The sequence below is a fragment of the Lissotriton vulgaris genome, chromosome 4_1 (genome assembly GCF_964263255.1).
Source record: "Lissotriton vulgaris chromosome 4_1, aLisVul1.2, whole genome shotgun sequence".
In the NCBI taxonomy this organism is placed as follows: Eukaryota; Metazoa; Chordata; class Amphibia; order Caudata; family Salamandridae; genus Lissotriton; species Lissotriton vulgaris.
The window spans coordinates 341,513,973-341,540,956 of NC_141691.1; the positions used below are offsets into that span (position 1 = coordinate 341,513,973).

Below are 26,984 nucleotides of genomic sequence, written 5' to 3' on the forward strand. Positions count from 1 at the left end.
TGGACTTGAAACAAGCATCCTGGGACAGGTTTCGGGGCATCACCCCTCATCAGCCAGGCCAGATGGATTTAGGCCCAGATCTCTGTACTGGGGTGAATGTATGACACTGTTCCACATTCTGTCCATAAATTGTTCTTTTTGCATTTGTCTTCCCGAGTGGGACGGGTATGCCCAGGCGTGGGTCCTTGTGCTCTCCATGCCACTGGAGTCAAGCTATCCTGGCTGATGAGGGGTAAAACCCCGAAACCGGTCCTAGAATGCTTGTTTCCAGTCCAGGGAGGACCTGGCCTGGCAGTTTGCGCTGGACTGTTCCCATTGGGCACAGGGTCAAGCCTGATTTGCTTATGGCTGGGTCCAAACTGGAAGGGCATGGGGAGAAAAAAAACTATGGATTTAGGCCCAGATCTCTGTGCTGGGGTGAATGTATGACATTGTTCTACATTCTGTCCATCAATTGTTCTTTTTGCATATAGTCTAGAGGTAGCATCTAATGTTTGGAACCCAAAGCTGAAGAATATGAATTAAAGCAATATTTTGAATGTCTGTTTAATGGAGAATGTGTTTTTAACTGCACATTCAGAGGAGGGGAAGTGGCCTTCCTCACCTAAGGGACACAATTTATAGGGAGGCATAGTCTTTCCATGTTCTGATAGTGGGCTCCCGACCATGATTCTTTAACAGTAGGATCCCTATTCACCTTCAGGTGTCTATGTAGCTGTGGTAAGCAGAGAGGAGTTGGAACAATGGTGGCCAGAGGGAAAAAGTCCTTACATTATCTGCAGACCTCGCTAATCTCAAGGTTTTGATCTTCCACTTCTCCGCCAGAAAATGGCATAAAATACTGCAGGCATCAAAAGAGGCAATGACTGCAGGCCAGACAAAATGAAAAATAGTTCTGGACGGATGCACAAAGACTTAAGGGGAGGAAGGTCTGCAGTGGCCACTGACGTCGATCCCCTTTTGCAGTGGCATCAAAGGCATCCATCTACGGGAAAATATTGGATGGCTGGTGCTGCTGGTTTGGACTGTAAGTTCCAGTGAGGCCTCACAGAGGTTTGGGCCTAGGAACAGAACATGTGAAATAAATGGATAAAATTGAGTCAGCAAGTCTGCAAGTATGCAGCGGTCTTTGGGGTAAAAGGAAAGGACAAGAACACTAGAGCTGGCTCTCCCAGAATGAGCAGGACTGACTGGAGGGTGAAAGATCATGAAGAGAGAAGCAGTGCGGGCTAGGACACCAGAAGGTGTAGTAATGCAGCAGACCACATAGGGCACTGGATCATGCCTGAATTTACAACAGTATCTCTTAGTTCTAAATGAAAACAAGTGCAGTTTTGCAAATGTAGCTACTTCTAAACATTCAGTTGAAGCCAGTGCCTCGAACTGTGCTCTCAACATTAACGCCATATTAGTTTCCATAAGTTTGCAATTCCTATGGTGGCATTTTAGATGTAGCAACTTCTTATCTTGATCACAGAAAAGCAACTACTGATGTATGGTCCATTTCCACGTTCTCTGCACTTTAGATAATGCTGACACACCTTCTTTCTAAGCAGCTGTTATCTTCTACAATCTACCCCTGTACTGAGATTTTTCTGTTCTCCCCTTCATGGCCATCTCATTAAGGCGTTGGACATAGTTCACTGAAAAGAATATCCTAATCTCTACTTTACAGCTTCAACCCAAATACCAAAAAGTAGTGGCTACAAACTTGAGTGCAGAACATCCAATTATAATCAAGCTAGATGTAAATGGCTCATTTTTACAAAGAATATAAAAAGAATAAATTATTTTACAAACCAAGTCATTCACGTCATCACAATACCCACAAGGCTTTCTGAATAGTAAAAGAGCTAGCATCTGGCTATAGTGCAGACATTAACCATTCTTAACGGTTATGTGAGCAGCTAGATAAAGACCTAGAACAAATGGTCACCAAATGAACAGTCAATATTCAAGCTAACATCCACACTTTCTGGACACCCTTGCTAACTACCACCAAGGACCTCAAAAAAATAGTAGTGCCTCAAAACTTTTTCAGAATGTATACTTCATCTTTCCCCACAGAACAACGTGCTTTGACTTACCTACTCGCAGGTAATGAATTTATAGTTAAGCAATTCGTCTTTAGTGGATTTGTCCACATCCTTGGCTCAAGTCTGCCATAATGCAAATGCTACTTACCAGTATGCATCTGTTCTTGGCATGTAGGGCTGCTGACATTCATATATGTGCATAGATCGCCGCCTAGTGTTGGGTCCGGATGATTGCACATTGTTGTCCTGGAAGAGTCTTCGAAGTAGCACGAGATAGGTGGCTCCTCCCCTGGACTACAGTGCGCATGGGCATCGCCTCCATCCCCAGATTGTTTTTAGCCATTGGCAGAGATGGAGTGAAGTATGTGAATGATGCCCATGCTACGAGCAGATTATATATATATATATATATATATATATATATATATATATATATATATATATATATATATATATAAGGACTACAGCTGCTACAGGCGCCGGGGAGGAGGGTGGGCGATATGAATGTCAGCAGCCCTACATGCCAAGAACAGATGCATACTGGTAAGTAGCATTTGCAGTTCGAGGCATGTGGGCTGTTGAATTCATATCTGTGCATAGAATACATAGCAGTCCTCCCATTATTGGCGGCCGCCCGTGCCAGCTGCAGCAGTCTGAAAAAGTGTCTTGAGAACAGCCTGACCAACAGCTGCCTGCTGTTTGGAGTGCACGTCTACACAGTAATGTTTAGTGAAAGTATGTGTGGTAGACCACGTGGCTGCTCTACAAATATCTTCTAAGGGAATGTTACCTAGGAAAGCCATAGAGGCCCCCAACTTTCTGGTGGAGTGGGCTCTTGGTGGAATTGTGAGAGTGCGTTTAGCCTTAGCGTAACAGATCTGAATGCATTTTACGATCCACCTAGCGATCCCAGCTTTGGAGATAGCGTTTCCCTTGTGGTGTGAGGCAAATGCAACGAAAAGTTGCTTGGTCTTACGAAAATCTTTTGTCCTGTCAATGTAGTACATTAAGGCTCTTTTAACGTCAAGGGTGTGGAGCATCCGCTCCGCCAGCGACTCTGGGTTTTGAAAAAACACTGGCAACTCAATTGTCTGGTTCATATGGAATTGAGATACAACCTTGGGTATGAATTTGGGGTTAGTGCGGAGCACCACCCTGTTAGCGTGTACTTGGAAGAAAGGTTCTTGGATGGTTAGCGCCTGCAACTCACTAACCCTCCGTAGCGATGTAATTGCTACTAAGAAAGCGACCTTCCAAGTCAGAAACTGAAGCTCACAAGAGTGCAGTGGCTCAAAGGGAGGACCCATCAGCCTTGTAAGAACCACATTGAGGTTCCATTCCGGAGCTGGTGGTGTCCGTGGTGGAATGACCCTTTTGAGTCCTTCCAGAAAAGCCTTAATAGCAGGGACCTTAAAAAGTGATAGGTGTTGCCTATTCTGGAGGTATGCTGCCATTGCAGACAAGTGAATGCGGATGGAAGAATACGCCAAATTACATTGGTACAGGTGGAACAGGTAACAAATGAGGTTTTGAATGGAAGCATCTAGCGGGTCAATATCGTGGTTTACACAGTAAACGACAAACCGCTTCCGTTTAGCCGCATAACAAGCTCTAGTAGTGGGCTTCCTTGCCTCCCGAATGATGTCCATGCAATCGGGGGGAAGATTGAGGTAGCCAAACTCTAGGACTTCAGGAGCCAGATCGCCAGGTTGAGCTGTTGCGGATCTGGGTGCTGAATGTCGCCATGGCTCTGCGTCAGAAGGCTGGGAGTGAGATGAAGCCTTTGATGCGGTACCACGGAGAGTTCCAGAAACGTGGTGTACCATGGTTGGCGAGCCCACGTTGGAGCAACCAGGATGAGAGTCATCGAGTGCTGCCTGGGTTTGCGTGCCACCAGCGGTATCAGAGGTGCTGGGGGAAAAGCGTACGCAAATCTGCCTGACCAGTTCATCCACATCGCATTGCCCTGCGAAGGCGGGTGTGGGAACCTGGCGGCGAAGCTTTGGCATTTTGCGTTCTCCTTTGTGGCGAACAGGTCTATCTCTGGATGACCCCACTTTTGGAAGTACGGTCGGAGTACTGATGGATGTATCTCCCACTCGTGCATCTGATGGCTGTGCCTGCTGAGCAGGTCCGCCATCTGGTTGTCCTTGCCCGGGAGATGCTCTGCCATGAGGAAGATGTTCCTCTGAATGGCCCACTTCCACATGCTCTGAGCCAGATGAGACAGCTGCGGAGAGTGTGTGCCCCCCTGTTTCTGAATGTAGTACATGGCCGTCATGTTGTCCGTCCGGATCAACACGACCTTGTTGCACAGATGTACTTTGAATGCCTTCAAGGCCATGAAGATTGTCATCAATTCCAAAACATTGATGTGCATCTTCCGTTGCTGTAGTGTCCATAGTCCCTGCACTGTGTAGTGGAGTACATGCGCTCCCCATCCCTGGAGAGAAGCGTCCGTCGTCAGGATGATCTGTGGCACAGGCTCCTGGAACGGTCGGCCCTTGCAAAGGTTTTGTGGATTCCACCAATGCAGAGAGTTGTACGCCCGACCGCTTACCAACACTAGGTCTGTCAGTTGCCCATGAGCCTGAGTCCACTGACGTGCTAGGCACTCCTGAAGCGGACGCATATGTAGTCTCGCGTGCGGGACGATGGAGATGCAGGAGGCCATCATGCCTATCAACTGCATGAACACCTTCGCTGGAAGCGAGTGCTGAGGCCTGAATCGTTGGATCAGCGTCTGGATACTGGCGATTCTCAATGAATTTGGCTGCGCAGTGGCTGCCAGAGAGTCTATTGTCGCGCCCAGATACTGCCGTATATGGGCGGGTTGGAGATGGGATTTTGGGTAATTCAGCGAGAATCCCAGATCGTGCAGGAGATGAATGGTGCGGGACACGTGGTCGGCGCACTGCTGTTCTGTCTTTGCCTGAATGAGCCAGTCGTCCAGATAGGGATAGACGTGGACGTTCTGGCGTCGTAGATGCGCCGCCACAGTCGCCAGGCACTTTGTAAAGACTCTTGGCGCTGTGGTGACCCCGAAAGGCAGAACCCTGAACTGGTAGTGCTGGTCCTGAATCGTGAATCTGAGATACTTCCTGTGGGAAGGATGCAGGGGGATGTGAAAGTATGCATCCTTTAGATCCAACGTAGCCAGGAAGTCCCCCTGTCGAAGCAGAGGGAGTACCTGCTGCAACGTGAGCATATGGAAGTGCTCCGAGAGAATATACCAGTTGAGGGGCCTGAGGTCCAGGATGGGCCTGAGGGATCCGTCCTTTTTGGGGATTAGAAAATACAGAGAGTAAACACCTGTTCCCCTTTCCTGCAGTGGGACGAGCTCTATTGCCCCTTTTTGCAGCATGACTTGAACTTCCTGCTGCAACAAGTGCAAGTGCTCGCCGGACATAGGATGGTTTCTTGGAGGTATGTTTGGTGGAGTGGAAGTAAGTTCCAGACAGTAACCGTACTGGATAAGAGATTTGACCCACCTGTCCGTGGTGATTGATTTCCACGCGGGCAGGAACTGCTGGAGTCTCCCCCCGACCGGTGTTGTGTGGTCGGGGGGCAGTGACAAGGCGTCACTGCTTGTTGGCGGTGGAGGACCTGGAGCTGTTGTTTTCACGTCCCCTGCCCTTGACGTTGTTGCCTCTGTAGCCACCTCTACCCTTGTTGGTGTATGAGGTTTGGGTATTGCTCTTATAGTACTGTGTGGATTGCGATGCCTGACCCCTTGAGGTGCCTCTGGTATTGGAGCGGCGAAAGGAACCACCCCGAAACTGCTGAGACTGGAGGGCCCCCATAGACTTAGCAGTGTCCGTGTCTTTCTTCATTTTTTCAAGTGTCGCATCCACCTCGGGGCCAAACAGGTGGTCAGGATTAACTGTTTGGTTCAGGATGGTTGTCTGTATATCTGGTTTAAAGCCTGATATCCTAAGCCATGCATGTCTTCTCAGCAACACACTAGTGTTGATCGCCCTGGAGGCTGTATCAGCCACATCCAGGGCACATTTGATGGAAGCGTTAGTGATCAGCTTTCCCTCCTGAATCAACATTTCCCCTGCCTCCTTGTACTGGTCAGGTAAGTGCTGCAGCAGTGTTTCTAGGGTGTCGTAATGAGCCCTATCGTAGCGTGCAAGTAGGGCCTGCGTGTTTGAAATGCGCCAAATATTAGCTGCTTGCGCAGCAATTCGTTTCCCTGAGGCCTCAAATATTTTTGACTCTTTGTCTGGGGGAGGAGCGTCACCCGTGGTCTGCGAATTCGCCCTCTTGCGTGCGTTGGATACAACCAAAGAGTCCAGTGGCAAGTGTCCCTTGATGTATGTTGGATCCGAGGGCGCTGCCTTGTATTTTTTGTCAATGCGAGGATTGATGACTCGCGCCCGAGTGGGCTCCTTGAAGACCTCCGGCGCGTGCTTTAGCACTCCCTTGAGCATTGGCAATGTCTTGACTGACTTTTCAGCCACTGAGAAAGTGTCAAACAAAAAATCCACATCCACAGGATCTGAATGTCAGTCGACATCATGATTTGCTGCAGCTCTCTCAATCAAAGCGTTGAAGGCTGCAGAGTCCTCCGTCGGTGAGGTTTTCGCCGCAAAGAGCTGCGGTTCCTGACCCGACTGAGGGTCCTCTGGGTCGCCTCCGGCAGACCAAGGTTCATCTTCCTCCTCTGGATCCGAGTACGCCGGATAGTTGTACTCGTCCCCCTCATCTCCGTCACTTACCCCAGCGTTGGAATGTGTCGGTGAACGTTCCAAGTTTTTGGGAGATGCAGGCTCTATAGGGGCCGAAGTACCCGCAGAGTCCTTCTTGTTTTTGAGGGGAATACAAAAATGTTCCAACACCGGTTCTGTGGTGATTTTCCTCTTGAGGAGAGACAGCTTCCCCGTATTGGCGTCGATGATGACCTCCCGACGCTCTTCCTCTGCAAGTGGCTGGAGCCGGGGCTTTGACACCACCGATGACGCCTTGGGCGTTGACACCACCTTTGAGGGCACGCCTGCCCCATGCTTTGGAGCGAAAGCCTTCGGCGTCGACTTCGGCGGCAGCGTGAAGCGGATAGGCGTCTGCGCCTTTGCCGGCTTCGGTGTGGGCTTCGGCACCACACCCTCTGGTTCGGGAACCACAGCGTCCTTCCGAATCCGTTGCAGGGACTCCGCGACCTTTTTTGTTAAGGCCGGAGTGGGCTTGACCGGCTCGAGCGATTTCCCCGAGTCCGGAGTCGGGTCGGCGAAAGGCACGGTCTTCGGAGCCGACACATCACCATCCTCGGCCTCGACGGCCGGAGCCGGCGCAGCCAGAGCTTTGGAATCGCCTTGACGCTTCTTCGAAGCTCTCTTCGGGTCATCTACCTTGACCATCTTCGGCGACGACGCGGCCGCATCGGTCGACTTCGCCTTCGGCGTCGACCCCGAGGTCCTCGGGTCGGCCATCTTGGCGTGGCTCTTCAAGTCGGCCATTTTGAATTTCTTAGACATTGACGCCTTTAGAACCTTCTGTTCCACCAGGGCGACTTTCACTTTCGGTTTCAATACCGTTGGCGTGGACCCCGATGGCTTCACTTTCGTTTTCTCCAACGGGAGTGGCGCATCAGAAATGTCCGTGGCCGGGCCCGGAGGCGGGGCTGCTGGACGATTAATGAGGTCTTGGGTAAGGCCCGAAGGCGATCCCTCGACCTGGGCCGTATGTTGGGGGTTGACCCCTGAGTCAGTCCGAGGATGCTCTTCCTCCGAGCTATCCTCCACGGTGGCAATGGCCCCATCGTCGTCCCCTACCTCGTCGACGACTTCATCAAACTCCTCGTCTCCCGCGTCGTAGTCATCCCCCTCCGACGCAGGGCTAGAGTCCGAAACTTGAAAGACATCGTCGTCTGCAACAAATTCTTCGAAGATGTTGTCCGGCGGGTGCGCCGGGGGTGCCGATAACTGGGCCTGGAGTCTAGAGGCCCGACGAAGCTTGAGAGTCTTCTTACACCGGAACTTTGAGCAGGCCATACACCTGGCCTCATCATGGTCCGGCGACAAACATTTGTTGCACACTGGGTGCACGTCGAGGTGTGAATACTTAGAGGTGCACACCGGGCACCTCTTAAATGGAGTCCGTTCCATGTTCAGTAGTCTGGAGCGTCGTGTAGGCCCGTCCGCGCCGACAGCACGTGGAGGGGCAGCAAGAGTTCGGAGCTGAGAAACAGACAAAACCCGAACGAAGACGATACCGACGCTAAGCCTAAAGACCTTTTGGTCTCGAGTTAGGAAAGTTAAACAATTATCGATTCCGACAGAGGGAACCGAGAACACATCCGAACCCAATGGCGGAAAAAAACAATCTGGGGATGGAGGCGATGCCCATGCGCACTGTAGTCCAGGGGAGGAGCCACCTATCTCGTGATACTTCGAAGACTCTTCCAGGACAACAATGTGCAATCATCCGGACCCAACACTAGGCGGCGATCTATGCACAGATATGAATTCAGCAGCCCACATGCCTCAAACTGATTTTATCAGTCAAAAAACAAAGGCTTGGACCACGTAATCAAGGAAGATTCTAAGTCATAACAAAAATATACTTACCTACCCTGATGTGTCATAAGATACTTCATCCTCACCTGTAATACATTGGTTTCAGGAGGGATCATTTGAGCACTAGTCAGTGTCACAACTCTTAAAGACTCATCACAGACAGTACCAAACCTGATCATGAAATCTTTCAGTACAAAATAAAATATGCTAAATACTGAATGTAGAAAAAGAATCGGCTAAGACCCTAAGCCCTTACGTTGCAACAATTTGTATTTAATTCTATAAATATTTACAGACGTAGTATTCGCAATGCCTGTGGCGATCACACATAGAAAACGTGAAAAATGCATGTATGTGCAAAAACGACAAATAAGTAGGGTGTAGATACAAAGAGCAATTCAATGTAGGCAATCACTAATACAAAAGTGGCAGTTCTGACCCTAAGCTATTTACATATGTCAATGATCTTTCAGTCAATTCATGAGAATCCGGCCATTATCAGGACTGGTATGAAGCAGACACAGGCTAGAGTGGTAGAGCAAGTAATAGACTACAACATAAACACAGCATTGTAACAATCATGGTCTAGTTTTTTGGAAAACAATTTTCGCAGACAAAGTGAACATTGATTGCTGCGCTGTCCGGTTTGGTCACACCTGCAATGAATTTTATTATTTTTAGTGTTTGCCGTCACCAGGATTAAATTGACCCTGTCGCTCCTTATCTTCTTCAGAACTCTGGGCAGGAGTAGTATACGCAGAAAGGTGTACAAAAGTCCTGAGTTCCATTCTAACCAGAATGAGTCTCCAAGCGACAGCTGCTTTGGACACTTCAATGCACAGAAGTGCTGATTTTGCAAGTTCTCGTGGTGGCTAACCGATTGAGCCAAGGTTCTCCCCATTCTTGAAAACAAACTCGTGCCACTCACGGGTGCAGTCACCATTTGTGATCTGCAAGGCATCGACAGCTGAGTTCCAAAGGGGCAGAGCCTCCTGGCACACGGCCCACTATTCCAGCCTCCCTGTTTTTTGCTATACCAAACGGTGGTGGTATTGTCCATAAACACCTGATTAAGTCGCCTACCTTTAATGGATGGATGGAAGGCTTTCAATGGCAAGCGGACCGCCATCAGCTCCAGAAGATTGATGTGAAGCTGAGAGTCTGCTGCAGACCAGAGTCCTTCAATCTCCACCTCTTCCAGATGGCCTCCCCCAACTCAGAAGTGATGGATTGGTCACCTATGGGTGGGGAAAAGAAAGGGGTCTGCTGCTGACACAATAGCAGTTTGTCAGCCATTACTGCAAATCTTTTGCAGTCTCCTTTGAAATCTGGACCATGTTGGAGAAGTTCCCCTGGTGCTGCTCCTAGTTGGACTTTTGATAACATTGCAGAGCTTGCATATCTCACTTGGCATGCTTCACCAGCAGAATACAAGAGGCCATCCACCAAGCAGCCTCAGATTTTGTCTTGCCAAAATCCAGGTTTGAGGCTGAAGCATCAGAATCATAGCCTGAATATCCTGGACTTGCTGCTATGGAGGGTAGGTGCAGAACTGCACAGTATTCAGAATGGCTCCACTGAAAGTAAGCATTTGAGAAGGCGCCAGGTGTGACTTAGGCATGTTGATAGTGTACACCAGTGAATGCAAAAGGATCGCCATAGAATGGAGGTGGGTAATGACTGCCTGGTGCCAGACCACCGTCAACAGCCTGTCATCAATGTAGAGGGAAGACTGGAAACCCTGACTATGAGCTGCAATCAGCGCCATAACTTTAGTTAATACCAGAGTGGTGCTGGTAAGTCCGAAGAGGAGAAAGCGAAATCGAAATGCTTGTGGCCCACCGTGAACCACAGGTAACGCCTGTAGGCTCACAGGATGGGGATGTGAAAATAAGCGTTCTGCAAATCCAATGCTGCCATCCAGTCTTCAGGGTCCAGGGCAGACGAGAACTAAGCCAGGGTGGGCATTCTGAATTTCTGTTTCTGCAGAGAGGCTTTAAGATGGCATGGACCCAAAATAAAGTCCTCCGTGCTTTTTCGTCAACAGTAGTGGGAATAGCAACTACAGCTTATTTCTGTTGCAGGCCCCCTCTAGATGGCTTCTTTGACTAAAAGAGCATGCACTTTCTGATGAAGCAAAAGAAAGAGGTGGTCCTCCATCAGCCGTTTTTGGTATAGTGACAAAATGAACGGTTTCCATGAATCTAAAGCACACACTTGCAGGTGGTGCCTGATCCTGCCACTAACTAAATGGCTGTGCAGGATGTAGGATGTACAAAAGAGGCCTTGAGGCTGAGGCTGCCAGAGGGCTGAGGACAAGACAGCCCGCTGGGCCTTGCTCTCCAGGGCGGGGGATGGGGTCTAATATAGCATATTTGGCGGGAGCAGATCCAGAAGGTCCGGCTGGCGACATGGGCGGACCTACTGGCAATAATCCAGCATGGGCACCTCACGGCTCCGTGGGGCCTGAAGGCACACCAGAGGGATTCCTGGCCAAAAGTGGCATGCGTGACATCATAGAACTCTTAATTGGGCGGGAGTCTCTCCGGGGAACTCGGGGTAGTGCAGAGCAGGCCCAACACCGGTTCGGCAGGCGGAGTGCGGTCCTAGAAGCAAGGCATTTTTTTTTTTTTTAGATGGAGAAGCTGAAGAGCTCTTCAGCTTCTTTGCTTGTGCTTCTCTGAATTACTGAGAATGGAGGAAGAGGTCGGATCGCAAAGACAACTGCCTGCTGGAATAGCTCCAAGAGCAGCATCGGAACAGTGCAGAGTATTCTTCTGTTGCACCACTTGGAGCATCATGGTCCGCTCACGAATCGCCTTATAGTGAATTGACTTGCACTGAGAGCAGGCCTTGGAGTAGTGTCTTGACCCAAAGCACCAGAGACGGACCAAGTGGGAATCAGACACCTGCATGTGACATGCCCCACAAGGTTTAAACCATGTAGGTTTCATAGGGGACATATCCCTAGCACACTGTGAGCAATAGCTAAAAAACAGTAGACAAAAAGGTCAAAAAAGATGGTAAACAATTACAGCGGTAGCTCTCCGGATCCATTCCGTTGGAGCGGATAGAAACAAACTGATGTCAGTGCACCCGGGTGATGCTTATAAGGGTACACAACGTCCGTTCTGATGCACACCCAATCAATGCCACCTACCGGCTAGCAGAGGTGCTGCTCAAAATTCTCAAGATCCAGGCTGAAGCCTGGGGAATATTCTAAGGTGAGGAATCTGCAGTTTGTAGACTCTTTCAGAAATGTATATTTCAGCATATTTCAATATAGAAGGGTCCTTTCCAACCTGCTGTGCTATAACTCTCAAATGTTTGATAAGATGGAAGTACAGGCTTAAAGTGTTCATACAAAAAGCAGGGTGCAATACACTGGATAGAATCAAAACTGTATTGGCTCAGTAAGTGGACATGAAATGTAGAACATAAATGCTATTACATTATTTACTGGTTATTCATCAATTGTAAACAGTTGCAAGTATTTAAGGAATAAACATTTATTTTAAATCAGGAATGTTTTTTCACAAACTATTGCAAATCACAGCGGTATAACATTCACAGCATATTAAAGTAAGTAGATTTAGAAGAATCATGATTACCTTTAATCCCTTCCCAGAAGTCATTACGATCTCTTCTTACTGACGTGAATTTGCTTAAGTCGTGATAAGTGTTCCAAGTATACACATATTTATCCTCAGAACCACTAACAATGTAAGTATAATCATGGCTAAAAAAATAAATAAAAATGACAAATGAACCGATCAGCTTATTTCTACACATCATTATGCATTTTATTTTGCCAGACAGAATAAGTTATATCTAAGACTTGAAAGTCACTGCAGAGTTAAGAAGCCCAGCCTGAAACACCCTCCATAGCTACTCAAAAGAAAGAACAGTGGCACAGGAAAGGTTCCTCGTCCGCAGCACACCCAAGGTAAAAGCCCTCCCGCCCACCACCCGGGCAACAAAGACAGCAATAACTGGGGTGCAGTGGCTCCTATGTGCTTGGGCTGGTGCTACTGCACCTGCTACACTGAAGATAGCTGCGCACCTGGAACAATTACCTGTAAATAATCAAGCAAGAGTAGAGACAGAGAAAAGGTTATTTGCTATGGGCCCTAATATTCCCATTTGTCCAAAAGTCTATATTAAACAGGAAAAAGCGCCTCAGTGAGCTGAGAATGTACTACCATGCACAGGCCTTAAACAATGCCCCAACATTTGTTTTGGATAGGTTTAGATTCTGCACTCTAGTATAATCCTTTACAAAGGCCATTGAAATAAGGGACTAGAAATAAATACATACTGTTGGGAAAATACACTACTTAAATACACAGAACATATAAATACACAAATTTTATTCGTTTTTAGGGAGGTGAAGATAAATGTTACTCAGTAATACACTTACACATATAATGGCAAACTGAATTGGCTTAAAGCGCACCCTTTATCCTAAAAGGAATATGGGTATGACAGTTGGAAAATAAATGTTTGTCGAAAGAAATGGTTTTTAATTCAATTAAGTAAAGAGGCATTGTAGCGATTTCCCTTGTAGGCCCACTTTAGTTCTCCCTTAGGTTAGAGTTTTCTGCTCTGCATGACCAGGTCGCGACACTGTTCTAGAACTATGCTGTAAATGTTGCTTGTTATCCGGGGACTCATCCTGGGATTTAGTTTGCACATATTTGTGCAAGGTTGCCCCGAATACATGACAACACAGTGTACTGTCTTTCTTTGCTCGTTCAGCAACAGCTCCTAAGGTTAGACACAACACAGTCGCACAGCTGTATCTTTCCAACACAGTATTTTTATTATATAAACTGTGCCCTGACCCCTTGGTGGGCCAGAGAGGAGAATTCAGGCAGAGAGGACTGTTCTGGAATGACCGAAGTTTCTGACATGCAGCCCTGCATAAACTAAATGTACACTCGTGGTGCGGAACACCTAACTACATACACTAGGTATGAGGTCTTAGGCCAATCTCGGAGACGCAAATATATCCATGTGCTCACAGTAAGTGTAGATGTAGCCAGATAGATAATTTGCCATGGTTGGGATGTTGGTCCGATGCACCCCGTTAACATTGCTAATTACTTTGTTTAGTTGCATCTGCCTAATTAATGCAGCACATTTGCTTAATGATAGACTACGATAAATTTCAATAGCTGTATAGTAAACTTTCTTCATGTCTTTCTTGCATTTACCACGAGCATGAGTGATTGAGTAACGGAAGGGAACATCTGTTTCTACGGTTCCCTTGGGGACTAGAGGGTCATGTTCAAGATTGACAAAATCACCTTGTAAGAATCTAAGGTCACCAGTTGGCAGAGGTGTGCACCCTGTGCACCTAGGGACCACAATCCTAGTCAGGGTAAACTAGATACACACTAAAAAAAAAACCTGCGCCCACTCTCTGGTAGCTTGGCACAGAGCAGTCAGGCTTATCTAAAAACGTGATGCGTTATGTTATGATATGTTATGTTGCGTGCATTTGTACTGCGCACAGCTGCCCCAGCTAAGGGGCGTCCTGGCGCATGGCAAGGTAACACGCAACAGCCACAAGAAACACAACGGCTAAAAGAAGGAACCAGGTTTAGAACAAGAACGTTTTGATAGCCTGTGTAAAGTATTTGTGCAACACAGACACACACACACACACAAAGCAACACAATGAAAACACCACACAACTACTCCACAAAGGTTCAGAAAAACAGAGAATAATTGTATGAGTAAAATAAGACAAAACAACTAAAATCCAATAAGTAGAACTAGCTTTCTGAATAAACCAATTATAGTGCTTAGAAGCCAATAGCGCTAAAAGGTTACTTGATGTCGCAACAGACCGGGGTAAATCCAAAGTTCAGGCCAACCACGATTGAGGGCAGGCCGGCTAAAGGAGTCAAGCAAGTCCCACTGATACAGCACACCTTGAATGGAGCAAAGCGTTGTCATCTAGAGTAAGATGCCTTGGTTCCAATTCACAGAGTCTGGTCACTGCATCAAAGTTGAGCCTCGCAGTTGGGACCTCAGATTGGTACTGCATCGGCGTCGAAGGGTACTACGTTGGTTCCAATTGGTGCAGTGGTGACGATGTATCAATTTTGTAATAATAAGACTGCAGAGCCCACTTCTGAGACCCAGGATTGGAGGCAACATCAGGCATGGGAGGAGGACAGATGGCAGAGTCCAGCAGCAGAGTTGCAAGAAGCCTTTTATGGCCCTGATAATTCAGAAAACAGGAGGCAAGACATTGGACCCACTCTGGGTTCAAGGGAGATGGGTCCAGTCCTTGTCCTCCGCAGGCGGCAGGGCAAGTTCCTTAGAATAGTCAGCCAAGCATATTAGCAATCATACAGCAGTACCTACTCCTGGCACAGTTCTTCACAGGCCCAACACTGTACTGATTTGGTTGGGTCAGAGCTCCAGTATGTATACCCTAATGTGAGTAACGTGGGGGTGAGCTGCTCCCTGAGGTGCACAGATCTCCTTTGACCACTGCCCTGTCTGCCAGGCTATCAGTGGGAATGTAATCAGTCATTTGTGTGGGAGCAGTACACAGCCTATTCAGATGTAAGTATCAGCTTCCTCTCCCCCTTCCTGCCCAGGAAGGCTATCAGAAAGCTGATGAACGCAGTTGAGTCCTCTGTCACACCCACCCTTCCTGCGTTTGTGGCTGTCTAGAGTGAATGCACAAAGTGTAGCTGTCACCCAGCCCAGACGTGTATTATTTAAGGGCTGCAGGCACACACAGCTAAATTAAGAGAAGAGAAATGTTTAAAAGTCAAACTTCTAAAATAGTAATGTGAAATCCAACTTTACCACTAAAGAGGATTTATCATGACCATTTCAAAGATATGAAACATGATTTAGCTACTCCTTTCTAATCAGGAACTACAGCTTAAAAGTGTTTACAGAATTCCCAATGCTAGCCTCTGAGAGGAGTAGGCCTCACAATAGTGAGTAACAAATGTAGCTGTTTGTCACTACCAGGACATTTAGTATGTGCCCTACCTAACCCTGGGCGTAGTTTGCATAGTAGCGTTACGCGTTGCTACGTGAAGTGCACTTTGCACGCTACGCGTAGCTACGCAAACTACGTAGTGTGGTAGGGAAATGCTGTTCGCACTGATTGCACAGTGCCAGATGCTTGTCCGCACTGTGCAATCATTGCAAACGGCATCTTGCACAGTGCAAGTGGTCGTTTTCTGCCGCTCGAGTGGATTTGTACTCGAGCCGCAGCTTTCATAACGCAGACTGGTGGTTTCTCATCGCAAGCGGTCGTGAGCATACGTGACCTCCCTCGTTGAGAATCTTACCGGGAGGTTTATTTTCCATGCTTGCGATCGGCCACTTGATATTGCTGATCGCGAATGAGGAAAAGGTCTCGCCAGAATGTTGATTTTGCTCGCTCACAATCGCCAACTTGGCGTTGAGGACCACGAGCAAGCAAAAAATGCCCGCTACGCTACGCGTTTTTGCAATGTGCTACGTGCAATTCGCGTAGTGCGTGGTTTCGCAAACTACAGACTCTTCGCGAGCGTAGCGTCGTCCTACGCCCAGGGTTAGTCCTAACTTTTCTTAACACAGCATCCTGCCCATAGGGGTACCTAGGGCCTACCTTTGGTGCGACATGTGTGTCGAAGGGGCAGTAAACTACACAAACAGACCATGCAATGGCTGGTCCGAGACAGGTTTGAAAGGATTGTGTGGGTGGCACAACCAGTGCTGCAGGCCCACTAGTACCAGTATATGATCTTCCACTTTGCAAGAGACTAACAGGTAACCTAAATATGCCAATAAGGTATGCACTCATTTTACCATGTTTAAAGGAGAAGCAGAAAAAAACACACAAAAAGGAGTGCCTCAAGAATCCAACAATTGTAATGTAGAGTTTGTTTTCTTTGTTAGTTCAATGGTGTCAATATCAATGCACTCTTCTCCAATATCAAAATAACATGGGAGCCGTGGTGTGAAGTCTCAAAACAATTCGCTTTTTTATTCTTCAATACATCAAAGAAACCGCCTGGCCAAAGCATTTCGTCCTCCGAGAGGACTTCATCAGGGTTAATGTATTCCTTTACAGCAACATCACATCTAAGTCTCATGTGAGGTCAGTGGCGGTGTGTCGTATTATCAGGTCACAGCTTACAGTACCCAATGGGGTGTTGATATTAAGGTGTGATATGTATATGTGGTCACATGGCATTTCCCCCACAACAATAAAGGAGCAGTACTAGTGATCTAAGAATTTCATGGAGAACCGATACATTTCACATTTAGACTTCGATGTGATATTACTGTAATGACAAGCAGCCCTGCTTAAACTAAGTTTACAGTAATGATGCGGCCCACCTAAATACTTACACTAGGTATGAGGTTTTAGACCATTCCCAGAGATCACAAATGTATCTCTGTGCTCAGACAGTAAGGGTTGATTTAGCCAGATAGATAATTAGCCATGGTTGGGATGTTTGTCCTATACAACCTGCTAGTAAAACTAATTATTGTTAAGTTGGATCTGCCTAAAGATCACCGCACGTTTTCTTCATAATAGACTATGATAAGTTTCAATAAACGTATTGTAAACTTTCATCGTGTCTCTTGTATTTAACACAGGCATGCATTAGTGAGGGAGTAATAAATGGAAGGATCTGTTTCCACGGTTCTCTTGGGGACTAGAGGGTCATATTTGAGGTTGCCAAATTCACCTGCTACTCTGGAAAGGTTAGGATTTCAGGTGCGGCACTGTGAGCTAGCCAGGACTTGGTTTCAACAGGAACTGACATTGTAGAGAGACTCAATCCCTACTTCCTAACATCCTGTAATCCTAACACACAGTTTTGCTTTTCCAGCAAAATCCATGCAACAGCATCAGGTGTAAGAAGAAACAGTGCTTGTCCATTTTCATGCACAATAAAATATTAATTTGGTTACAAAAGTAATTACAAATTAATCTAGAGACGGACCCTTTAATAGAAAGTGGCTGCTAATCTACTGTTCTGCTTCTGATGTAGCCCAAACACTATGAAAGCGGAGTTTGAAGCCTTTTCATGAATCATCTACTATACAAGGCAACCAAAGACATTCAGTGTTGGCCATTGAAACAGCTCCAGAGATACCCTGAGATGCGACCAAAGACCCCCAGAGACACAGGTAGTAGGACGAGGTTTAACAAGAAAACCAGAGGCAGAGAGAGGCAACTATGGAAAGACAGACCTTCTCAAAAACACTTAGCGAAAGACACCCAGAGGCAAATGCGGAGAGAGACTCAAAGCTAGACACCTACAGAGCCAAAAAAAGACTAAGACCCTAAGAGACAGTGGTCATCCACAGAGGCATGCAGACACAGAAAGAAGCAGCGACAGAGGAGCACATATATACAGTAAGAGAGAGTAGGAGACTGAGGCACTCAAACAAGGTAAAGCATGCAGGTAGACACAAAAGACAGAGACCAGTACTGAGCCACACAGAGAAAGCCACATTAACAGTCAGAGAGAAAGACCAAGAGCCGTACGATGCCCCCCAAAGCAGGTAATGGAGAAATAGGCCTTGATAGAAGTCATGACAGATCACCCTTTCTGTTAAGAAAGACAACACTTTGAGCTAAACAGGTTTTAATAAGGATATCTATGCTCTTCTTTGGTAGGTAAGCCTGATTGAGGAGGCAACATTCAGACAAAATATGTGAGCTGTGCTCATAGCAATTCCTAATTACAAATATTTAACAGACCCAAATCAACTACAATGTACAAGCCACATTATTTAAAAGGGAAAATGTATTATAAAGAAAATTGCATGAAACTGACGAAAATTCAATAAGGGATTCAAAAGTTAATATATCACTGAATTTAACACTACAAGAAATAATAGATGGCAAATACAAAAAAAAATGATTGGTCTCACAGCAAAAGTCAACCCTAACCCCAGGGTGCAGCATACCACAAAGGAGGCTGACACCAGAATCTGAAAGAGACACGTTAGTGATAGATTCCTTACCTTAGAATATCCCCAGGCGTCAGACTGGATCCGGAAACTTTTGCGTAGCAGTACCCTTGCGCGTCGGTAGGCGTCGTCTGCGGCTCCGCGTCCGTCGTCGGCGCCGTGATGACGTCGTCGGAGTACTTAGACGCCGCCTCCGCGTGCTGACGTCAGTTTTTCTTTTTTCCGCGCCAGCCAGCGTAGATCTGGAAAAAGCAGTAACCCAGTCAATTTTTGACTAACTTTTTGGTGATCATTTTTGATCCTTTTCGAAGCCTTGCAACTCCGATCGGTGCCGTAGGGATGCCTGGATTCAAGCATTGTGACGAGTGCGACCGCACCATGTCGGTCACGGATCCTCACCGCCTGTGCCTGACGTGTCTAGGCGTCGACCACGACAACGAGGCCTGCCCTGACTGTCAGGCCCTTTCGAGGAAGGCCAGGCGGGAGCGGTCCCGCAGGCGGCTCGATCTCCGGCAGTCGGCCCGCGCCGCGTGAGGTCCCGGTCCCGGTCCCACGGGAGGTCGAGGGACAGGTCGCGGGGACGGAGCCGTCACAGCTCCGGGAGTCGGTACCACTCCTCCGGGTCCAAGTCGTCAGGTAAGAAACACAAGAAGTCGAAGAGGCATCATCGCTCTTCTGACTCCCCCCGACGCTCGCGCGATGCGGCCGGGGGTTCGGGTGACACCGCCCACGCGGCTCTTCGGGAGTCGCGGGCGTCGAGTCCGGTCCCATACCCTCCGGTCCTTTGGCTGAACGCGACGCCAGAGGAGATTGAGCGCTTTCTCATGTCCATGAGGTCCATTTCTACTCTGACGGGCTTCCTAGGCGCCTTCGGGCCCAGCGGACTCGTCTGGGGGCCCTAGTGGGTAGGGGGCTTCGACCACAACGCCGTCGGGTGCTTCGGCCCCGACGCCGCCGGCGCCTTCGGGCCCGGCGCCGCAGGGCCCCACGATCCCGACACCGCCGGTGCCCTCGGGCCTGGTGCCGCGGGACGCCGCTAGACCTTCCTCGGGCTCTGGATCGTCACCGGTGGACCTTACGACCCCCCCGGCGTCGGTCCATCCGGTGTCACCCCCGGCGCCGTCCTCGGGCGGCGCCGCCCCCGATGCCTCCTTTTTTTCGCTTCCGACGTCGGGGCGGCGCCTCTCGGGCCGCACCCGAGGCCGTTTGGAGATTTTTACTTCTATGAACCGACCTCATTCAATTACGACCCTGAATCTCAGGAGATGGGTGATGAGGAGGCTTGAGAGGGGTCTGAGGACCCTCTGACCAAGGAGTGTCAGTCTCATGAGGACTGGGCAGGAGACCTTGGGGAGGACAGTGGCCTGGACACCTCTCCAGACACTGGGTTTGTCTCTCCTCCTACCGTGGCTTCGGAGGAGGGGGCTACCTATAGTGTGGTGTTGACGAGGGCTGCCAATGCCTTGGGCCTTAAGCTCCCCGTTGCGGCCGTGTGGACTAACCTCCTCACAGAGGTCCTTAAACCGCAGTCATGCTCGGCTGAGCCTCTGCTGCCCTTTAATGAGGCCTTAACCAACGTTCTTTTGGGCACTTGGTCCAGGCCCGCTAGGGGTTCGCCCGTAGATTAAAACGTGGCCAGACGCCACCGCCCGGCTCCGGGCGACCCATGTTTCCTGTCCACCCATCCCACCCCTGAGAGTCTGGTCATCCAGGCCTCCAATTCCCAGACCGCATTCCCGTCGCTCCGCCCGACAGGGAATCCAAGAGGTTTGAGAATTATGGTAAAAAGATATTCTCCTCCCTTAGTTTGGGACTGCGGTCTTCCAACACCGCATGCCTCTTGGGCCGCTACACCCACTCTCTGTGGGAGACGGTGGAGGAGGTGCTGCCAGAGTGCCCGTTGGAGGTACGGGCCAAACTCGGCCAAGCCCTTGTAGAGGGCCGAGATGCAGCCAAACATTCCATCAGGTGTGGGCTGGATACCACCGACTCGCTAGGCAGAGCGATGGCTACGACGGTGGCGTTGAGACGCCACGCCTGGCTGAGATCCGCCAATTTTTCGGCAGATGTCCAGAACACTCTGATGGACATGCCGTTCGATGGCCGTCGCCTCTTTGGCGACAAAGCGGACCACGCGCTTGAGCGCTTTAAGGACTCTAGGGCTACGGCCAAGTCCTTGGGCCTCTCGGCCCCGCGCCAGCAAACGGGTTCCTTTCGCTCCTTTCGTGGCCAAGGAAGGGGTGTCCCCACACGTGCCGCCAGCCACTTACCGCAGACTACCATCCAGCGCGGCGGCGGCCGTGGAAACCGCCGCGGAGGCGGTCGGGGAAACAGGCGAGGTCAGTCCACACCTTCCCCCGCAGCATCCACCTCTAAACCCTCCTAGTCCGTGCTTTTCGGCCCATGTGACGTCAGTGGGAGGCAGGGTTCGCCATCACCACTCTCACTGGTGCACTGTCACTTCGGACAGGTGGGTGCTGCAGATCGTCTGGAGGGGCTACTCCCTCCCCTTCTAGACGACTCCTCAAGCCATGCCACCGCAACACCACCGCGTATCGGGGGATCACTTGCGGCTCCTGCAGGAGGAAGTTTCGGCCCTCTTGGCCAAGGAGGCCATCAAACGTGTTCCTGGGCCAGAAGTAGGACGTGGTTGCTACTCCCACTACTTTCTGGTACACAAGAAGGGCAAAGGGGGCCTACACCCTATCTTGGATCTGAGGAACGTCAACGGCTTCCTCCGGAAGGAGAAGTTCAAAATGCTGACTCTGGCTCAGGTCTAAGCTGCCCTAGACCCAGGAGACTGGATGGTAGTGTTGGACTTGCAGGACGCGTATTTCCACATCCCCGTCCTGCCGGCCCACTGGCGTTACCTGCGGTTCACGGTAGGCCACGAGCACTTTCAGTTTACCGTGCTCCCCTTCGGCCTTACCAGCGCCCCACAAGTGTTTACGAAGGTGATGGCGGTGGTCGCAGCTCATCTGCGCAGGTTGGGGGTCTCAGTCTTCCCCTACCTCGACGACTGGTTGTTGAAGGCGGGCTCGCCCCAGACAGTCGTCAGCTACCTCCAGACTACGGCGGATCTCCTGCACCAGCTGGGATTTTCCATCAATGTGCCGAAGTCGCACCTGTGCCCCTCTCAGAAGCTCCTTTTCATCGGAGCGGTTCTCGACTCGGCGTAGTTTCGGGTTTACCCGCCCGAACAGCGGGTTCGGGATATACAGGCCCTGATTCCAATCTTCCGGCCTTTATCCCGGGTTTCGGTCAGGTTGACGCTGCGGCTTCTGGGGCTGATGGGCTCCTGCATCCTTCTGGTGCATCACGCACGGTGGCGGATGCGGGCTCTGCAGTGGGACCTGAAGTTTCAGTGGGCCCAGCATCAGGGCAACCTGTCCGACCATGTCCTGATCTCGGAGGGCACTGCGAGACAGCTGCAGTGGTGGCTCACGGACCACGATTGGGTCAACGGCAGATCCCTCTCCCTTCCCCAACCGGAGCACGTAGTTGTGACGGACGCGTCCCTCCAGGGCTGAGGAGGCCATATGGGAGAGGCGGAGATCAGAGGCCTCTGGTCTCCGGCGGAGTCCCGGCTCCATATCAACCTTTTGGAGCTGCGGGCGATTTGTCTAGCACTGAAGGCATTCCTTCCGTCTGTCCGAGGGAGTGTAGTGCAGGTGTTTACGGACAACACCACCGCCATGTGGTACTGCAACGAACAAGGCGGGTGGGGTCGTGGACCCTCTGCCAGGAGGCTCTGAGTCTCTGGCAATGGCTGGAACATCAGGGCGTGACCCTGATGGTTCAACACCTGGCAGGTTCTCTGAACGCCAGGGCAGACGAACTCAGCCGCCGGTGCATGATGGATCACGAATGGCATCTGAACTCGGACGTGGCGCATACTCTTTCTGCAGTGGGGAGAGCCTTGTTTAGATCTATTCGCCACCGAAGAGAACGCGCAATGTCATCAGTTCTGCACGTTGGAATTTACAAGGCGGCACTCGCTCGGAGACGCTTTTCGTCGCGAGTGGAGCTGCGGTCTGTTGTACGCCTTTCCGCCTATACCACTCCTGCCCAGAGTGCTGAAGAAGATCAAGCGCGACCGGGCACAAGTCATCCTTGTGGCTCCGGATTGGGCACGAAGGTACTGGTATCCCGAGCTACTCAGTATGTCAGTCGATCCCCCGGTTCGTCTGCCTCTTCAGGAGGACCTTCTGTCGCAGCAGCAGGGGACGGTCCTCCACCCGAACCTATCCAGTCTCCACCTCCATGCTTGGAGATTGAGCGGCGACAGTTGAGGCCATTTGGCTTGCCTCCTGAAGTTTGCAACATCATTCTGGCAGTCAGGCGTCCCTCCACAAAGTCGGTATACGCCTGCAGGTGGAACAGATTTGTGGCATGGTGCACAGCAAAGGCTGTGGATCCCCTTAATGCCCCTCTTTCTGAGGTTCTCCTCTTTCTTCTTTCCCTTGCCCAGCAGGGCTCTGCTCTGGGCACTGTCAAGGGCTATCTTTCAGCTCTTTCAGCCTTTCTGAGGCTGCCTGACTAGCCTTCTTTGTTCAAGTCCCCTATCGTTAATCGATTCCTGAAGGGCATCACTCATACATTCCCTCCTGTTCCATTCGTGATGCCTCAGAGGGACTTGAACCTGGTTCTTACGTTTCTGATGTGCGCTCCCTTTGAGCCACTTCACAACTGCCCTCTTCGCCTTCTCTCTTTGAAGACTGCCTTCCTGGTAGCCATCACCTCTGCCAGGAGAGTGAGTGAGCTCCAGGCTCTATCTTGTAAGCCTCCTTTCCTTTCAGTCCATCCGGACAAGGTTGTGTTACGAACGAGGCCCTCCTTCCTACCCAAGGTAGTCACGACCTTCCACATTGGGCAATCCATCACCTTGCCAACCTTCTTTCCGCCTCCGCACCTTATAAGACATTATTGCCTGGACAGTCAAGTCCGGAGGGATGGCTACTTTGGCCGTTCCGTCCTCCAGGACTTTCTGGTGTGATTATTGGTTCGCAGACCCACCACCACGGGGTTGGTATTGCTGGGGTATCTATTCTAAGGTAAGGAATCTATCACTAACGTGTCTCTTTCAGATGCACAAGTTACTACTTGTGTAACGATATATCTGTAAGAGACATTAGTTAGTGATAGATTCCTTACCGACCCACCCATCCTCCCCGTTCTGCGAACCGATATCTAGGGTTAAGGTCATCCCCTTTCAGGGCCCTAGTTTCATGACACCAGTGTTGGTTTTTGGCATGGCTCTGCGCTTCTGGCACGGAAAAGCTGTGTCTAAGAACTGACGTCAGCACGCGAAGGCGGCGTCTAAGTACTCCGACGACGTCATCACGGCGCCCACGACACAGACGACGGACGCGGAGCCGCAGACGACGCCTACCGACGCGCAAGGGTACTGCTACGCAAAAGTTTCCGGATCCAGTCTGACGCCTGGGGATACAGATATATCGTTACACAAGTAGTAACTTGTGTATCTCTACTGTCTTTCGGCTAGATTAGCGCTATAAAAAATACTACATAAAAAGAGAAGCAGACCGCTCATATTGCACAAGTCCTATGAAGGATAGGATTAATATATTATAAAATTAACAATTAAAATGGACCAAGCAGCACCCAATTCTAATAACCTGGTTGAGACTATAATTAGAGCTACTGCTAAGAGGTCGGTTTGAAGCACGTCATATTCTATTGAAAAGATCAAATAAACTGAGTAACAACATGATACTCTGCCACAGTAGGTTCTGAAATCGTGTTTGAACAAAGCACCATAGACATAGTAAACTCTTCTCCTAAAATAAACCAGATTACTTGTACGTTGAAAAGACACAATAATTACCCTGTTACAGAAAAAAATGCATCATCACACCTAAGGACCCATATTTGTCGAACTTCTCCAATTATAACTTCCCCCATTCAAAACGGTCTATCATTCAGCAGCCATAGTGGCACATAACACAAAAAAGAGCACACTGCTTCTATTCTTTATAACATACACTGGCCTTTTTTTTTACAAGCAAGGATAGGATTAAAGCTATGAAACCTTGTAGGTAAGCCATAAACAATAACACACTTTAACTAGCAGAACTACTGACCTTCTCACAAAGATCCAGAGGTCTGACGAACAAGACATCTCCGTTCAAACAAATGCTGGCCAAATGCTATCTCTACCCAAATGATGAAAGCCTCCTAACAGCCTCGATCGATTAAGTCACCTAGCTGCTAATCTGGTTATTTATTCTGCAGGGAAGTCTTTGTATGCTGGTCATACATGTTTGTTAGTTTTTCTCTCCTCCTCCATCCCCGATGATAATGATCTGAGCCTGTTGGTGTTCCTGGATCTCATTACAGACTTTGGAAATGTAGATCACTGCGTTCCTATAAACTGTCTCACTGAAATGGCAGCGGTTTGGATCCTGAACCGTCCTGATCCCATTTGTTTTAGTCTTATCACAGCTGTACAATCAAGCAGGTGATATTCTGTTCCACAGACAGAAAAGTGAGCAACGGGGAGCCATTCTCCTCAACAATGTGAAAAATCTAAATGCAGCCATTGATGAGCTTGATTAACAGTGGGATCTGGAACATAAATTACAGGTAACACTACTCCAGGTGCACACCCATGGAAAGGTCTCAATCTCGAAGTAAGACAACTTGGTGGGATGTTTAGGCTAACTTAATTCTTTGATGAGGAACAGTTGGCATCACTTGAATGGAACTCAGATAGACTATGTTCTATAAGGGGGTTTGAGCCAGGCCTCTAGACCTCGAAAATATATAGGAATCATCTGGAAGGGAAGATATTTTTACTAATGGATAGATGCAAGCAACAGAGAATAGGAGGGATGGATTTCTCTTTCACTGAACATAACCACTGGAAGACTAAACTAGATAACAATAAGCTGAAAGACTTACTGAAATATTAGTAATTGCTGAAAATCTTGCTCTTTAAATAATGACAACCTAAGAGCATGGAAGCCTGGGACTTACAGAGACCCCACCGAGTGGTTCCCAGAAACAAAACACTGTATCACAATGAGGTCTAGATGTGTGATCATTATCAGCATAATCTACAACGTAAAATTATATATAGGGTATCCAAGGTGGGGCGAGGATGTGGCCTCATGGCTACCTCTAAGCCAAGTAACCTGGTTCGCTGCTCGGCAGGGACACTCAACATCCTGTGATTCTGGGCAAATCACTGTGCCTAACAAAATGAATGTGTCAGTTTGTAATGCTACTGGTGCTCATGTAAAGTGCTCTGATATCTTCAGGTCAAGTCCGCGCTACATTAATACCCCCCACCAAACAAAATGTAACCTCCAACAAAATACAATAACCATGAACTGTCTATCATGGTAAAGATCCGGTATACAACTGTTACAACAAAGTCTTTACCACGCACTACCATTACAACGCAGGCATTACCACGCATACCATTACAACGCGTTGCGCTGGGGGGCGCTCTAGGATAGGGATTAAGTATAATTTTATATCCAACACCTTCCCTAGTGTCCACGGGGACTGGAGTTGGAATATAAAATTATACTTACCACTATCCAGCACCTCTAAGCGCTATGCGTTGTAACGGTATGCGTTGTAAATACCGTGTTGTAATGGTATGCGTGGTAAAAGTATGCGTTGTAACGTCATACATCCTAAAGATCCAGACTCAAAGACTGTGGATATGCTGCCGGTGAGAGGAGGCAAACTTATCAGGGAAATATGTGGCACTGGCCAATATGTCCTTAACATAAGACAATTCCGGATGGAACTCTTTCAGTGTCTCAAAGAGGACCACTTGATGATTTGCAAAGAGATGAAACAAAAATTTTGAGGTTGAGAACGATGTGAATGAAGTGGGGGAAGAGAGTCTTTGCACTGGAGGACTTGAACAACAACAGATGAACAAGAACAAACAAACTGAAACAAGAACTGATATAACTAAAGACTAAAACCTTTGATTACAATGCCACTAGAAGACCCAGATAAATCGGTCACCAAGAAATACACATTAGCAGAATCCCCCCCAGAGAGCAAAAGGTAAAGACATTGCAGCTTTCATTCATAACTTTTCAACAACCAGTTGGAAACTCCCTGTGTATGGGGGAGAGGTAAAGACATTCTCTTATACAAGACCGATTACAATGGGAGGCTCCATCAAGTATCCTCACACAAGTGCATTTATTTCACCTGAAAGTGCAAAGTATACAGGCAGAGGTAAAAAATGTAAGATCTCGCCTACAAGGGTCATTCCATTCATCTTTACAAAGTCTTCTTGGCCACTACAACAGAAGAAATAAGAAGCTTTCCTCCAGTGGTCGAGTTCAATAGGGGACAGAATAAGGATTACAGGTAGGGACACCTATTTCTTTTAATATTCAAACGGCATGACCAAAGAATTCTGGTCCTGTTACTCAAAGCAAAATACATCCTTCAAATACTGGTGGTTAGATAAAATAAAACT

General features: G+C 48.7%; 1 protein-coding gene across 2 annotated transcripts in view; it reads right to left on the bottom strand.

Annotated features, from left to right (window-relative positions):
- WDR44 (WD repeat domain 44) overlaps positions 1-26,984 on the bottom strand; it is a 593,855-nt gene that overhangs the window by 52,487 nt on the left and 514,384 nt on the right. For both annotated transcript variants that reach the window (XM_086918723.1, XM_086918724.1), the window contains exon 18: positions 12,166-12,293. In XM_086918723.1, the coding sequence (XP_086774849.1) occupies positions 12,166-12,293 (128 nt within the window). The remainder of the gene's footprint in view (positions 1-12,165; positions 12,294-26,984) is intronic.